A 17,375-nucleotide genomic window follows, 5' to 3' on the forward strand; every position below is an offset into this window, starting at 1 on the left:
ATTACAACCTTTACTACAAAAAGATGCCCGATTACAATCCATTTTTTCCAGACCCCCCCACTACTGTGCTTTAGGCAGCCCCCAAATCTAAGAACCATCATTGTCAGAAGCTCCCTGTCCTCTCCAACAGCTGCAGAAACCTTTCCTTGCAACCAGAAAAAATGTAAAACCTGTCCATTTATAATGATCACGGACAAGATAAAGATCCCCATTTCACATCAGGACTACAAGATCCCAGATACTTTCAGCTGCATTACATCTTATGTGGTGTACTTAATTATTTGTACTAAATGTCCAACTGGGGGTCTGTATGTGGGGGAGACAGGGCAAAAGCTTAGAACAAGGATGAATGCTCATCGTCACACAATAAGAGAAAAAAGAATGGATCTATCTGTGGCAAAACATTTTTGTATGCCTGATCACAACACCATGGATATGAAACTACAGGTATTGAAAAGTAACTTCACATCCCAGAGAGAGAGAAGAGTTTGGGAGTACAAGTTCATGATGACCTTTGACACTCTCAGTGCAGGAATGAATGTGTCGCATGGATTTATGTCTTTTTACATCAATTAAGGAATTTGTTCCTAAGACCTTGTGGGGGCATCACAACACATTAGGAGACCCCAATCAGAGGACAATAAAACATCCGGACTCCTTATCTATGAACTGGTCCAATATTTATGTTTCTCCCTCTCCCATAATGATAATTCTGCTTCACGTCACTTGTCTTATGTATTGCATTTTTTCGGTGCTGTGTTGTGCATAAATAAGTTATTCTTCAGATTTTGTATTAGTCAGTGCCTGATGAAGAGACCTGAGTAGTCTCGAAAGCTTGCAATGTGTTACCATCTTTCAGTTAGCCATTAAAACGTACCAACCACTGAGGACTCGCAATTCTGAATGGTGCTAGATGGGAATTGATAATGTGTGATTCGTGAGGATGTGCTGCAGATGTGGCATTTTTCTATGATTGGACAGTGGGACTGTGGAAGGTTGGACGTGGAGCTGGGCTGAAGCCTGGGTGGAGTCTCAAGGGGCACCTGAAAATTTTTGCCAGTATAGGGCCCCAAAATTCCTGGTGGCAGCCTTGAGGTGAAGGGATTTCAGTATTCGGGCAGCTTGTTGTACTACTGATGTGCACCTGCTAGGATAACTATATAGTTGATTTACTAAGGCTTCATCCCATATAAACCGCTTACGGAAAACAGGAACTTGATTTTTGTGTAATAATCATAAATGGTAAATTTCATGTTCAGCATATTGTAAATATTTAAGCTATAAAAAGGATCCTGTCAGGCTACTTCCCACACCGTTTTGCATCATATATTGGAGATCAGCATCAGATGGATTTGCCAATATGGACAAAAAATTGAAGAAAGGGATCCACATGGCCGCATGGTTAAAAAATATGTAACTTTGTTCACATGGTTGAAAAAAAGTTGTCCGGACAATTTAAAAAAGATTGCCCATTGCTACATATGTGTAAAGTCACTGGTTGTGATGGAATCTCAAGCTAGTTATGATCTAAGTCTAGGTTCACATTTGCGGTTGAGTCCGCAGCGTAACGTCCGCAACCATGAACGCAAGCAAAAATGGATGCAAATGCATAAAAACGCAGCGTTTTTAGTTGCATCATCTTATGCAAGAAGTCAAATAAATGCTGCGTTTTTATGCGTTTGTATGCGTTTTTGCATGCGTTTGCGTGATATTCTAGAACATAAGCCACGTCCAATGGGTGTGTCTCATGGGATTTTGTTATATAGACCCTTGTAGAGCTGAAATCAGCAGATTTTGATCCTGTATCCTGCGTCAAGATGGATATTCGCAAGGAGAGTTTCTATTTTAAACTGGATTTGGATATCAAATTGGCTCTTGCCTTTGCCTTTGCTTGTGAGCAAGAAGGGAAAAGAGAAAGACGGAGAAGAAGACGGCGTTGGCGCTTTTGGCAACACCCCATTCTTGAAGTCCGGGAGAGCCGTGGAGCCTACCACTCTTTATTCAGTGAGCTCCGTAAAAACCCGGACAAATATTTTGTCTACACGAGGATGTCCCAAGAGAGTTTCCGTGATTTGCTGGCTCATATAGAAGGAGCCATCAGCAGACAGGACACTCAGCTCCATAGAGCTATTCCAGCTGAGGAACGTCTGCTGGTGACACTAGGGTACGTAATCTTTAAAAATAAACGTACGCCTGTCATAATTAGTATTGTTCTGCAATGTCCTTATTTATTTTTTTGCAAAACCCTTGTCGTTAATATTATTATTCCTAATATTTTTTTCTTTCTCTGTTTGGCAGATTCCTGGGTAACGGAGAGAGCCTATCATCGCTCCATTTCCAGGTCCGGATAGGCCTTTCCAACCTTTCTGGGATTGTTGTGGACACTTTCCTGGGTTTGTGGGACGTGATTCGTCATGAATTTATCCCCCTACCCACCACGGAAATATGGCAGGAAAATGGTGAAAAATTCTGGGAAATGTGTAATTTCGATTCTGATGCAGTAAGCCTCTCGCATGAAAACCAGGCACAGCCGCCGGCGCTTGGACCGGAGCGTGCGTCTACATGTATTTCTATGCAGCCGCACGCTCCGGTCCCAGTGCCGGCGGCATTGACGGGTTTTCATGCGAGAGACTCGCACGAGAAATGTGCGAGTCTCTCGCAAGTGAGTATTAGCCCTTACTCTTACACGTGCTCCACAAACCACGGGCACCATGAGTTATAGATAGGCTTCATCATTGGAGACTGTCGATTTTAGCTTGAGAGGCTGCGTCTCAAACTTTGAGACGATGACCATGAATGAGGTGACTTGGAGCAGATCTATTCACCTGCCGGTATCTCCCTGTCCCACTTACCTATATGGACAGGTCTCTACCTATAAACACATGCATACTGTAGGTGGGTGATGTGGGGAGTTGTTTCTTATTAAAGCTACTCACGGTTCAGGTTTTATGAATCAGTTCACAGGTTCCCTTAACAGTGTAGCACAAAATCAGAATTGAAATTACAGAGATATTGGAAAAATACATACTGCAAGACTTCTGCCATAGCCAGTACTTATGCAAATATTGTACAAATGTTATGGATAGGACAAGTCTCACTATTATTTTACCTGAAAGCCCCTTTATTGCCATAATACGCCTCTTTGTCGCTTAGAGAACATTTTGTATTTGCCTCTGGGTTTTGTGGATCACCAATACACAGTTTGCAGAGGTTGGAATCAATGGGGGATCCCGGAGCGCAGCTCTGACTGAAGTAGGACCCTATTGAGGACATAAACTTATCAACATGATCATTTATGTACTTGGCAAGGTTATTAGTATTAAACATTAATTTTACAGACCCCTCATAAAAATAGAGAACTGTGCGGTAATTTTCAGCTTAAAAGGCTAATGCGTCCATGGCTATTTTGCAGCTAGATAAGCTTGCACATGTTAATTTAAGAATATAAATACACTTTTGATTGCATTTTGCGAAAAAAATATATACAGTATTTAAAATTAATTGAGAAAAAAACCTAAAATCCATTTTGCTCCTAAATGCACATAAAAAAACATAAACACATGGAAAAAAAACATCACCCTGTGCACCATGGGTGTATTTTCCCATTAAATCATTAGAAAGCTTAGTCAAATAGTTCTTGAAGTGGTTTTGATGTGTATTATGAAGCAGAATCCTTTTCCAAATCCACATAAAAAATACTTGTTAATATTGGCTAAAGATTTCATGCACATAAATGAAGAATGGGCTCATAACATGCAATGTATAGACCCGCTTAACAGGAATTTCTAATATAACGATGTGCATGAGCTCTTAAAAAAAAATATATGAAAAATTGAAAAAATAAAAAATAATACATATTTAATAAAATTGGAAAAGTAGTAAAGGATGCCTACAATTTTTAACCTCTTCACTCAGAAGACTGTTTTCACCTTCATGAACAGTCCAATTTTTTTCATTTCTGACGAGTCTCACTTTATGAGGTAATAACTCTAATGCTTCAACAGATCTCACTGATTCTGAGACTGTTTTTCGTGACATATGGTACTTCATGATAGTGGTAAAATTTGTTCAATATGACTTGCGTTTATTTGTGAAAATGTCAGAAATTTGATGAAAATTTTGAAAATTTTGCAATTTTCAAACCTTTACTTTTTATGCCCTAAAATCAGAGAGACATATCGCAGAAAATTGGTTAAAAAATAACATTTCCCACATATCTTCTTCACATCAGCACAATTTTGTAAACATAATTTTTTTTGTTAGGAAGTTATATGGGTTAAAAGTTGATCAGCAACTTCTATTTTTTTCAACAAAATTTACAAAACCATTTTTGTAGGGACCACAGCACATTTGAAGTGATTTTAAGAGGTCTATTGACAGAAAATACCCAAAAGTGACACCATTCTAAAAACTGCACCACTCAAGGTGCTCAAAACACATTCAAGAAGTTTATTAATCTTTCTGGTGCTTCATAGGTACTGAAGCAATATGGGTAGAAAAAAATGAACATTTATCTTTATTTCACAAAAATTTTACTTTAGACCCAATTTTTTTTATTTTCACAAGGGTAACATGAGAAAACGGACCCAAGCAAATTGTTGTGCAATTTCTCCTGAGCATGCCGACACCCCATATATGGGGGGAAACTACTGTTTTGGCACATGGCAGGACTCAGAAGGGATGGAGTGACGTTTTGGAATGCAGATTTTTATGGAATGTTCTGCGAATGTGATGTGATGGGATGAATGTGATGTCGCGTTTGGGGAGTCCCTCATGTGCCTAAACAGTAGAAACTCCCCACAAGTGACCCTGTGTTGGAGACTAGACTCCTCAAGGAATTTATATAGATGTTTGGTGAACACCGTGAACCCACAGGTGCTTCACAGAGTTTTACAAAGTTGATCTGTAATAATTTAAAAAAAAAATTATCCTACAAAAAGGTTGCTTTAGCCCCAAATGCTTTCATTTTTACAAGCATAGTAAGAGAAATGGACCCCATACTTTGCTGTGCAATTTCTCCTGTGTACACCGATACCCCATATGTGGTTGAAAACTACTTTTGAGGAGGAGTGCAAAGCTCAGAAGGCAAGTAGCGCCATATTGGCATTCATATTTTGCTGGACAGGTTTGAGGGTCCCATGTCACATTGGTAGAGCCCCTGAGGTGCCAGAACAGAAGAACACAAGTGTGTCACATCATTTTATACCATTGGGCAGTGAAGAAAAATAAATTACATTTTTACCACCAAAATATTGTTGTAGTCCCAGATTTTACATTTTCACACTGGAAAATGGGTAAAAAATGGCACCAAAATTTGTCACACAATTTCTGTTCAATGTAGAAATACCCTATTTATGGCTGTACACTTGTACAGTACTGCTTAGCCACACTGTGAGACTCGGGAGGGACGAAGCGCTATTTGCATCCTAGAGTGCAGATTTTCCTATAATAGTTTTCACAGTCCATATACAAAGACCCTAACTGCTAGAAGAACAGAATCTCCCCTCAAGTGACCCCATTTTGGAAATTATACCATTTTGGGAAATTATCTACAGCGACGATTTTTACATCATGGGTGTTTTCCAGAAACAAGCAGCAGTGAATGTTGCTGAGTGAAAATTTCAAACTGCTATTATAGAGCCCATAACGTTGTAGTGCCTGGCACATTATGCCCAGCTCATGCTTCTTGAGACATGCACCTGTAAATTAGGAGGGCTGTCATCGCTACAGAAATGCCAAACATGTGGCCCTTAAGTGTGATTTAGATAAACTGTAGAGCTTAAAAAGGATTGGGCATTTGGATTTGGGAGCGCAGAATTTACTGAATTTCTTTTGGTGGGCAGGGAGCCATAGCACTTTTCCAGAGCCTTTGTACTACCAGTAACGTGGAAGCCTCCTATATTTCCATTAACAGGTTACAGACCTAAGAGGGGATTTGCTTTTTTTGTGGCTTGAGTTGAAGATTTTTTTGGGAACATTTTACATAACGTTTGGGATCACATTTATCCGGCGCTCTACACTAAGCACTAACATCTAAATCTCCGAGTGACGTGATTTAGACAAAACCTCCGAGGTAGCCACTCACTATGATGAGGCAGCAGAGTTACTCTGGACACCGTCTGGCCTCTGTTCCGCATTGTCCTTCACTTTAGAAGTGCACAAAACTGTGGTGGAACGCGCTTTAATGCACGCCTAAAAAGACAGACACTGCTGGATCACAGTCCAGAGTCCACAGTGCCTCCATCTACCTCATTATAGGGAATCTTCTGCTAGGGGTTCTATCTGAATCATGTATTTGAGAGATTTACACGGAAACCCCAGTGTAAGTGTAAGGGAGAGACAGGACTGTAGACGTGACCTGGATAACTGCCATCAAGATCCAGGCCTTCCCCAACAGAACTCTGTACTCTTTTCTTCTGCATACATGCATCTGCAGATTCAGCTTCCTCTGGGCACTTCCCAGATGACGACAGTCCCTCTTTCAGGCGACCCCCAGCAATGGAGACACAGTCCAAGTTAACTTTAACTCTTTCTTTACTGAGTACTTCACAAGTTACATCCACAGCTGGTACATCAAGACATTTACTTGTTTCCTCACCTCTCCCTTTCAGGCTGTCACTTCTGTGCAGTACATGCCCAGACCGAACTGTCCTAGACTGCTCCCCAGTTCCTTCCTGGCCTGACCTCACCATGATGACAATTCCTCCAGCCTGTTTTGCTCCAGACTCGAAATCAGTCATCACGTTTCGCTGCCTCTGGTAATGCATCTGGCCCGTCTGTACTGATCTCGTCGAAGCTCCAACTTCCTTCATCTCAGCTGTCCAACCGATTCCTGCCCTAAAAGCATCTGCCAAGGCGATGAGTTGCCACATTCTTCCTTTCCTGCACTGGCCCACTGCTGTGAGACACAGTGGTCAAGGGTATTGTGTGTAGCAGCGCTTGAACGTTATGTGGCTGCCAAGCTGTCCGGGCCTATAGCCCATGTGGACACTAGGGCACCCTGGCCCTGTCTGACCTAACTTACTAGCAAACTCCCTCTTACTACCCAGCAGCCCCACCTACAATTAACCCTCTATAAACATCCTATCAGCTAAACCTATCAGGCCAACTAGTATGCCCCCCATCTAGTGGCCCTCAACAGAACTACAATTACCCATGTCTATAGAAACTATACAGTAAAGTGCCCTCCTCTAATGTCCCCCAAAAAGGATGCATTAACTTACTCCAACTGTACACATACAAACACATTATATTATACAATAAAGAACACAAGGAAATATATTACAGCTTTCTGCAAAATGGTAACACATACATGTAGCAATACCATTAAAGATGAGCTGTAACACATATTTCTATGTAGCAGTACCGCAGACATTTATCAAAGACATTATGAATCAACAATATGTACACATTAACAACCGAAGGGCAATCCAAGGAAGGGAAGCAAGAAAGACATTATATCTCACCCCCTTACACTACTCCTTTACTTGAACTTGGTCATCCTCGACCAAGGCATGATACAAAAACCTCTAATAATAAAAACTTTTCGACCGTAAAAAAATGCAAGTTATTTGGCTTAATGTAAGCAGCATCCAGTACGCACTGCAGTTCATGATGCACAGGCAACATTCCTGGCTTCCAGTCCTCCAGGATTTAGAGATCTTATCCACACCTTTCACAGGTGATGAAGCAGTTCTAGGAGAGGTGCTTCCCCTTCCCTTGAGGGGAGTACAGTCTTCCCATGGGGCTCCTGTTAGGGAGACAGTCTCTCCTGTTTCCAGCAGAATGGGCACAACAGGCGCAACAAAAGCAAAGAGTCCACAGGCTCCATAAATTCTGCCTAGCTCGCAGTCCTCTAGGCCAGGATCACACACCAAAACACTGACACAGATGATATAGAAGAGTTAATGGTTTGCCTTTATATCCCTATAATTGCCTTTAAGACTTCAAATGCCTTTGACCTTATTATTGCTATGTGTTATTCTTATGTAGACTATTAGTCTCTGTCTTCAATCATGCCTCATCTGTGCACAGCACAACCCAGGTAAAACAGTAAAAGTCCCTAAGAAAGCGACACCTAGGCCTCTCTACCCGTTTCAGAGACTGCAGATTGACGACATACAGCTACCAAGGTAGGAGTGTATGCAAATATCCTAGTATGTGCAGATCTCTTCTCTGGTTGGCCGGAAGCCTATCCGGTAAAATGTGCAAATGCTAAAATGACTACAGACAAACTGATGAAAGAACTGATCTGTAGGTATGGTGTCCCAGAAGCCACAGAAGCAGATAGGGGTACACACTTCACGGGAGAAATAATGAGGGAAGTCATGCAGGCCCCGGGTGTACAGGAAACATTTCATACACCATATAGGCCACAAAGTAGTGGGAAAGTGGAAAGACTAAATGGGACACTTAAACTAAAAATTCAAAAGGCCATGGCAGACACAGGAAAGAGCTGGGTAGAATGCTTGCCTCTTGCACTCTTTTCAGTCAGACACACTCCAAATAGAAAGACAGGCTTGTCTCCCTTTGAAGTCCTGTTTGGTAGTGCACCAAAGACTGGTCTGTACTTCCCACAGGTGCTACAAATGCAACACGGTTCTATGACAGCCTACGTCCAGGCCTTGCAGGAAAGACTTAATATGGTGCATAAACATGTGTTCTCATGCATTCCAGATCCTAATGCCAGTGCAGATGTGCATCAGCTGAATCCAGGTGATTGGGTGGTTATACGCAGACACGTGAGAAGGATCCTGGACCCACGATTTGACGGCCCCTTTCAAGTCCAGCTGACCACATCCACCTCAGTAAAACTTGAGGGAAAGCCCACCTGGATCCACGCCAGTCACTGCAAGAAGGTCCTGTCAACAGCAGAATGACTGTTCTCCTCATCACCTTGCTGGCAGTGACAGGGTTACTGCACTCTACAGAGACACAGGGCAAACTCTTAAATGCTGACTGGGACAACAAACTTATTCGGCATCATGCTCTTCTTATAAAGGACAGAAACCGAAGGACTGTTGGATCTGTACACACAGGCCTGTATCTGCGAGGTCTATGCCATACTTAGCCTTACCTCTGGAGCCATGGCAGGTATTAACCCCACACTGCATACACAATGAGACTTGGACTCAATCTAGGTGTGCCCCATGATATATCTGCCTCATTGGCTATAGTCGAATGGACCGCTAATCCCTGGTTTCAGTTTAATATAACGCGGCCTAAAGGTACAAATGTGGTGGCGTGAATATGACTCAGATGTCGGAAATATGGTCGCCAGGAGGAGGACTGAAATCCCTCACTCAGACCCTATTCCCAATGATGGACTGTGGTTCAGTCTTCAACACACTGGAGCAAACACCTGTGGTGAGGACAATAATTGCTTCCGCATATACACTCGCAATCAAACACAGGTTAATGAGACGGTGTACCAAGATGGTGTTGAAGGCTGTAAATCATCTACGGGTAAAATAATAAGGAAAGAAAGGGGTAAATGTACATCTGGTGTAAGTGGAAAACCAATGAATAACACTTGGTGTGCCCATAAGCCTATGTCAGGACTTTTGAGTTTATACCAATGTATACAGACCCCGGGTCACGTTTGTGCTCTCCCTGATGGAGTATTCTTGGTTTGCGGACATCGTGCCTACAGGTGGGTGAGCCCGGACATAAGAGGGGTCTACACTCTTGCTAAACTGACACCAGCCACTTTCATAGTTCCTCATAGTAAAATAGACACAGCAGCAGCTCCAATTCATACTTTGTATAGAAGGGCTGCAGACAATAAGCCCCGGCCAAATGGTAGGCCGCATCTAGTAGAAATGGGGATAACAAACAAAATATTCCGTAGTATGCTAATATACCCCTTCATAACACAAATGTGGGATAAATTAGTGGAAGCTACCTACTACCTGGACGATCAGATTTTCCAGATTCTTGAAGTTCTTAATGAAACTAATACAATACAGAGACAATTAATCGTAGTTACTAACCAGCATACTATAGTCCTAGATTACCTGACAGCAAAAGAAGGAGGAGTGTGTCAGATAATGGGTCCCACCTGTTGTAATTATATCGACCCTGCTGGCAATCTCCAGATCAGGGCCAGTATAGACAAAATAGGTGAACTTAGAGACCAATGGTTAAAACAACACAGTGCAAACAGAGACTCCTGGTGGGGTAACACATTCTCTTTTCTAAATCCAGCAAATTGGTTTAGTGGCCTTGCAGGATGGATTTTTTGGCATTGTACAGACTTGTATGCAAATTTTGTTGTTTTGCTTATTATTTTATGTAGCCGTAAAAGCGCTAATATATGTATTACTTAAGCTACTGAATAATGTATGCATAAAAAAAAATCCAAGGCTGAACCTTCTGTAGTGTATCATACACCCCGGTAGCCATTGCTGATGGGGAAAGTGAGTGCCCACACTGAGGGTGGATGGGCGAAGCAGGTAGGAAGCCCCCTTATGGGTACTAGACTCATGAGACAGTAGCTCCTTTGTGGATATCAGCTGACCCTGGCAAAAGTTATACCATTTACAAAAGGGGGAAATTGATATAGAAGAGTTAATGGTTTGCCTTTATATCGCTATAATTGCCTTAAAGACTTCAAATGCCTTTTGCCTTATTATTGCTATGTGTTATTCTTATGTAGACTATTAGTCTCTGTCTTCAAGGAAACTATACTTGTTATCATATGAGTTCTCAACAATGTGTTCTGGGTACATTGTAAACAAGGTATGACCCTGAGGTGATGGTGGGGGCCAAATGAGCTCCATAGAGTCACATATTGCTGTAAATGGTATAAAAACATGTCTTGTATTTCATTACGTCAGATAAAGTGATTTGACCACGGCTTGTGTGTTGAAGTCTCTTTGTCTCCAAGCGCTTGCAACAGAAAGGGCGAAAACCTCATAATCCGGACTCACTGGTGATCTGGCACAGCTGACGCTTGGTCAGAACAAAAGCAGCTACGACACAGACAACGCTTATCTTCAGCCTCGCCGAAGGCCGTGCTATTCCCGCTTACCGTCAGAGGGCTACAGTGCCCAGAGGGACGCGGAACAGTCCCGTCAGCTCCAAACATGATGCAACAAGCATAATACATAATTTCTGTTCAATTTCAAAGGCACGCACTGCCTGTCGCTCTTTCAGATGTAAACCCTGCAGCCGCAAAAGATGTGGATGGCGCCATTGTGGAGCTATCCGATTCCCTGAGGCCGGATGACGTTTGGGCCTGTATTGTCTCCAGGAAGAGGCCCATGTCATCTCTGTACTTTCCCAACTTACACACCCTGGTAAGGGCCGAAGACGATTCTGCAGCCGCGGACTTCAGGATTCATCTGGGCAGAGCAGCTGCAGCACCACAAAGCGGAGACGTGGATGGAAGCAGATGTTCTTCCGCCTGAATGACGCAGGAAACGCCCACAGATACGCTGGCGGTAACCTTAGTCGCGGTTCCCTGCTCCTGGTGACTGAGCTGCACATCCCGGGGACTACTTTTCGAAGCAAACAAGGAAGCGGTGGGCCAAACTCTGCGGAGTCGTAACTGGGGTGTACTCACGACCTCCCTGTAGAACATCTTGCACACCCTGGTCCCGTGGCTGTTGTCTTCTTCCGCATCGGCGGCCAAGCGATCCGGCTCCCAGAGGCGTAACACCGTACCGCTCCATTCCTCCGATCCTCTGATCCTTGATCGCCAGCATCTTGGTCCCGGCAGTTGAGGGAGAGACTTTAGGCTCCTCTACAATGGCTCCGGGAGTTGAAACAACTGGGAATCCGACGGCGAGAGCTCCATTCTCCACTGGCTGGTTGGTTCCCGCTTTTCCATCTCGTCAGCCCTCTTCATCCAATCCTGATAGACACGTTCACTGCAGGATAAAGGTGCGCCGAGCCTTACTGTGATCTTTGGTAGGCAGAATGAACAAATCAACAACAGGTGAAGAATTGGTTTTATTTTGTTTTTTTTACACGGTTCCTCGTGCGGTATAAATGATTAGGTGACTTTATTCCTTGGTTCGGTGCGATTACAGCAATACCAGATTTATATCTTTCAGCCCGGGGCCACCACGGAGACTATTGGCACAACACGATTACAACCTTGTTATGCCGATGGGAGAAGAGAGGGAGCTCCCTCCCTTTGTGATGTCCATCGTTGTCACTGTCACTACTGCCAGTGGCACTAGAAGGGATAAATGCCCACGATCAGTGCTAGCACTGATTGTGGGCATTGTTGTGGCTTGTCAGCTCTCATATAGAGCTGGCAACCGCATTTGATCTCGGCAGAGCTTAATGTGAGACCGCAAGATTTTCAAACCGCCATTAATAGTAAATCAAACCCCCCGTTATCACCCCCTTAGTTAGGGAAAAATAATAAAATAAAAAAAAATGTATTTATTTCCATTTTTCCATTAGGGCTAGGGTTAGGGTTAGGGTTAGGGCTAGGGTTAGGGCTAGGGTCAGGGTTAGGGCTAGGGTTAGGGCTTGGGTTAGGGCTAGGGTTAGGGTTAGTGCTGAGATTAGGGTTAGGGGTGTGTTGGGGTTCGGGTTGGAGTTAGAATTGGGGGTTTCCACTGTTTGGGCACATCAGGGGCTCTCCAAATGCAACATTGCGTCTGATCTCAATTTCAGCCAATTCTGAGTTGAAAAAGTGATATGGTGCTCCTTCCCTTCCAAGCTCTGCCATGCGCCCAAACAGTGTTTTACCCCCACATGTAGGGTATCAGCCTACTCAGGACAAATTGCAAAACAATTTTGGGGTCCAATTTCTCCTGTTACCCTTAGGAAAATAAAAAATTGGGGGCAAAAATATCATTTTTGTGGAAAAAAATTATTTTTTTATTTTCACGTCCGAGCGTTATAAACTTCTGTGAAGCAGTTGGGGGTTCAAAGTGCTCACCACACATCTAGATAAGTTCCGTGGGGGGGTCTAGTGTCCAAAATGGGGTCACTTGTGGGGAGTTTCAATAGTTTAGGTACATCAGGGGCTCTCCAAACGCACATGACACCCGCAGACCATTCCATCAAAGTCTGCATTCCAAAACGTCACTGCTTCCCTTCCGAGCCCCGACGTGTGTCCATACAGTAGTTTTCTCCCACATATGGGGTGTCAGCGAACTCATGACAAATTGGACAACAACTTTTGGGGTCCAATTTCTGCTGTTACCCTTGGGAAAATGAAAAAATTGGGGACTAATTGATCATGTTTGTGGAAAAAATACGATTTTTTTATTTTCATGCCCGGGCATTATAAACTTCTGTGAAGCCCTTGGGGGGTTCAAAGTGCTCACCACACATCTAGATAAGTTCCTTAGGGGTTCTCGTTTCCAAAATGGGGTCATTTGTGGGTGTTTCCACTGTTTAGGTACATTAGGGGCTCTCCAAAGGCAACATGACACCCGCAGACCATTCCATCAAAGTCTGCATTCCAAAACGTCACTACTTCCCTTCCGAGCCCTGACATGTGTCCATACAGTAGTTTTCTCCCACATATGGGGTGTCAGCGTACTCAGGACAAATTGCACAACAACTTTTGGGGTTCAATTTCTCCTGTTACCCTTGGGAAAGTAAAAAAATTGGGGACTAATTGATCATGTTTGTGGAAAAAATACGATTTTTTTATTTTCATGCCCTGGCATTATAAACTTCTGTGAAGCCCTTGGGGGTTCAAAGTGCTCACCCCACATCTAGATAAGTTCCTTAGGGGGTCTAGTTTTCAAAATGGGGTCATTTGTAGGGGGTTTCCACTGTTTAGGTACATTAGGGGCTCTCCAAAGGCAACATGACACCCGCAGACCATTCCATCAATGTCTGCATTCCAAAACGTCACTACTTCCCTTCCGAGCCCTGAGGTGTGTCCATACAGTAGTTTTCTCCCACATATGGGGTGTCAGCGTACTCAGTTCAAATTGGACAACAACTTTTGGGGTTCAATTTCTCCTGTTACCCTTGGGAAAATAAAAAAAATGGTGACTAAAAGATCATGTTTGTGGAAAAAATACAAATTTTTTATTTTCACGCCCGGGCGTTATAAACTTCTGTGAAGCACTGGGGGGTTCAAAGTGCTCACCACACATCTAGATAAGTTCCTTGGGGGTCTAGTTTACAAAATGGTGTCATTTGTGGGGGGTTTCCACTGTTTAGGTACATCAGGGGTTTTCCAATCGCGACATGGTGTCCGATCTCAATTCCAGCCAAAAACGTCAAATGGCGCTGCTTCCCTTCCGAGCTCTGCCATGCGCCCAAATAGTGGTTTACCCCCACATGTGGGGTATCAGCGTACTCAGGACAAATTGCACAATAACTTTTAGGGTGCTGTTACCCTTGGAAAAATAAGAATTGAGGGTGAAAAGATCATTTTTGTGGAAAAAATATGATTTTTTAATTGTACGGCTTTATGTTATAAACTTCTGTGAAGCCCTTGGGGGTTCAAAGTTCTCACCACACATCTAGATAAGTTCCTTATGGGGTCTAGTTTCCAAAATGGTGTCATTTGTGGGGGGTTTCCACTGTTTAGGTACATCAGGGGTTTTCCAATCGCAACATGGTGTCCGATCTCAATTCCAGCCAAAAACGTCAAATGGCGCTGCTTCCCTTCCGAGCTCTGCCATGCGCCCAAATAGTGGTTTACCCCCACATGTGGGGTATCAGCGTACTCAGGACAAATTGCACAATAACTTTTAGGGTGCTGTTACCCTTGGAAAAATAAAAATTGAGGGTGAAAAGATCATTTTTGTGGAAAAAATATGATTTTTTAATTGTACGGCTTTATGTTATAAACTTCTGTGAAGCCCTTGGGGGTTCAAAGTTCTCACCACACATCTAGATAAGTTCCTTAGGGGGTCTAGTTTCCAAAATGGTGTCATTTGTGGGGGGTTTCCACTGTTTAGGTACATCAGGGGTTTTCCAATCGCAACATGGTGTCCGATCTCAATTCCAGCCAAAAACGTCAAATGGCGCTGCTTCCCTTCCGAGCTCTGCCATGCACCCAAATAGTGGTTTACCCCCACATGTGGGGTATCAGCATACTCAGGACAAATTGCACAATAACTTTTAGGGTCCTGTTACCCTTGGGAAAATAAAAATTGGGGTGAAAAGATCATTTTTGTGGAAAAAATATGATTTTTTAATTGTACCGCTGTACGTTATAAACTTCTGTAAAGCCCTTGTGTGTTCAAAGTTCTCACTACATAGCTAGATAAGTTCCTTGGGGGGTCTAGTTTCCAAAATGGGGTCACTTGTAGGGGGTTTCCACTGTTTAGGTACATCAGGGACTCTCCAAACGTGACATGGCGTCCGATCTGAATTCCAGCCAATTTTGCATTGAAAAAGTCAAACGGCGCTCCTTCCATTCTGAGCTCTGCCATGCGCCGAAACAGTCGTTCCCCCCCACAAATCAGGTATCAGCGTACTCAGGACAAATTGCACAATAACTTTTGCAGTCCAATTTCTCCTGTTACCCTTGGTAAAATAAAAAAAATTGAACCTGAAGTATTATTTTTGTGAAAAAAAGTTAGATGCTCATTTCTTTTTAAATATTCAAAAAAATTCCTGTGACGCACCTAATGGGTTAATAAACTTCTTGAATGTGGTTTTGAGCACCTTAAGGGGTTCAGTTTTTAGAATGGTGTCACTTTTGGGTATTTTCTATCATATAGACCCCTCAAAGTGGCTTCAAATGTGATGTGGTCCTAAAAATAAAATGGTGTTGTAAAAATGAGAAATCGCTGGTCAACTTTTAACCCTTATAACTTCCTAACAAAAAAAAAATTTGGTTCCAAAATTGTGCTGATGTAAAGTAAACATGTGGGAAATGTTAGTTATCAAGTTTTTTGTGTGCCGTATCTCTGTGATTTAAGGGCATAAAAATTCAAAGTTGGAAAATTGCGAAATTTTCAAAATTTTTGCCAAATTTCCATTTTTTTCACAAATAAACGCAAGTTATTTGAATGAAATTTTACCACTAACATGAAGTACAATACGTCACAAGAAAACAGTGTCAGAATCACCGGGATCCATGGAAGCGTTCCAGAGTTATGACCTCATAAAGGTACAGTGGTCAGAATTGTAAAAATTGGCCCGGTCATGAACGTGCAAACCACCCTTGGGGGTGAAGGGGTTAAGTATTTCTCCAGGACAGTTAAATTGTTTTTTCAAGATTTGTGTTAATTTTCAAAAGGCAAGACCCATGTGAAATGTTTTCACCTTTTTTTCCCCTCTTCTTCTTATTGTCCCCTTTGCCTACATTTTGGTACAAATCTCATTGTAGGAAATATTTTATTCCTTAAAAAATATAATCAAGTTTCCACATATAAAACATTTGCCTTATTTTATTGTTCATGATGAATTGTACTGGAGATCCAGCAGATGTACAGTATATACAGCTGTCAGTTGTATCCTACTCACCAATGTCACAGTTCTTGGACTTCTTATGAATCAGGCTAATAGGAATTTGCCATCCCGCCATGTGACCAACACCGGTGTGACAGGACTTTTTACCTTCAAGATTGTTCCATGTTATTTCTTTATCTTCTTTCTTTACTAAGGCTACAACTCTGAATGTGCCAAACTCTGTGCCACAAAAAATATTATTCAGTAAGTATAGAAGTATCAGTCATCAGAGACATAACTTAATCACAAGTTGGATATTTGAAGACAGTTTCAGTGGTGCTGCTCTGTACGATTATACAGCTGAGTACAATTATACTGCTTTGTACAATGATACCATTGTGTACAATGGTACTGTTCTATGGCACTACTCTGTACAATGATACTACTCGGGAAAATGACACTGCTCTGTGTAATTATACTACTCGGTTCAATGGTACTGCTCTGTACAATTATACTGTTGAGTACAATTATACTGCTCTATACAATGGCACTCCTGAGTACAATAACACTGCTGCGTACAATGATACTCCTCTGTACAAAGGCACTGCTCTATACAATGGCACTTTTCTAAGGCACTGCTCTGTACAACGATACTACTCTGTACAATGTCACTGCTCTATCCAATGACACTTCTGTGTATAAGGGTACCGATGTGTACAATGGCTTTGTTCTGTACAAAGGTACTGTTCTGAAGAACTATACTGTTCTGTGCAATGACACTGTTCTGTACAATGAACCTGTCACAGGGTAGTAGTAAATTCCTATGGACTATTCTGGTTTTGTCCCCCGTTTCTAATTGGATTTCATTGGATGTCATCGGTTTTCCTCCTTACGACCACATACCCCTTGTCTTCTTAGTATGAACAAAGTACAAAGGTACTGTTCTATAGAATGATACTGTTCTGTACAATGTCACTGATCTGTACAATGTCACTGATCTGTACAATGGCACTGATCTGTACAATGTCACTGATCTGTACAAT

General features: G+C 42.5%; 1 protein-coding gene across 1 annotated transcript in view; it reads right to left on the minus strand.

The window, feature by feature from the left end:
• Positions 1-17,375, minus strand: part of LOC141091158 (saxiphilin-like) — a 244,216-nt gene that overhangs the window by 39,237 nt on the left and 187,604 nt on the right. The window contains exons 15-16 of the mRNA XM_073576562.1: positions 16,408-16,572; positions 3,110-3,260 (exon numbers count right to left, since the gene is read on the minus strand). Coding sequence (XP_073432663.1) covers positions 3,110-3,260; positions 16,408-16,572 — 316 coding nt within the window. The remainder of the gene's footprint in view (positions 1-3,109; positions 3,261-16,407; positions 16,573-17,375) is intronic.

Source organism: Dendrobates tinctorius, unplaced genomic scaffold (genome assembly GCF_039654945.1).
Source record: "Dendrobates tinctorius isolate UK_male_01 unplaced genomic scaffold, ASM3965494v1 ptg000049l, whole genome shotgun sequence".
In the NCBI taxonomy this organism is placed as follows: domain Eukaryota; kingdom Metazoa; phylum Chordata; class Amphibia; order Anura; family Dendrobatidae; genus Dendrobates; species Dendrobates tinctorius.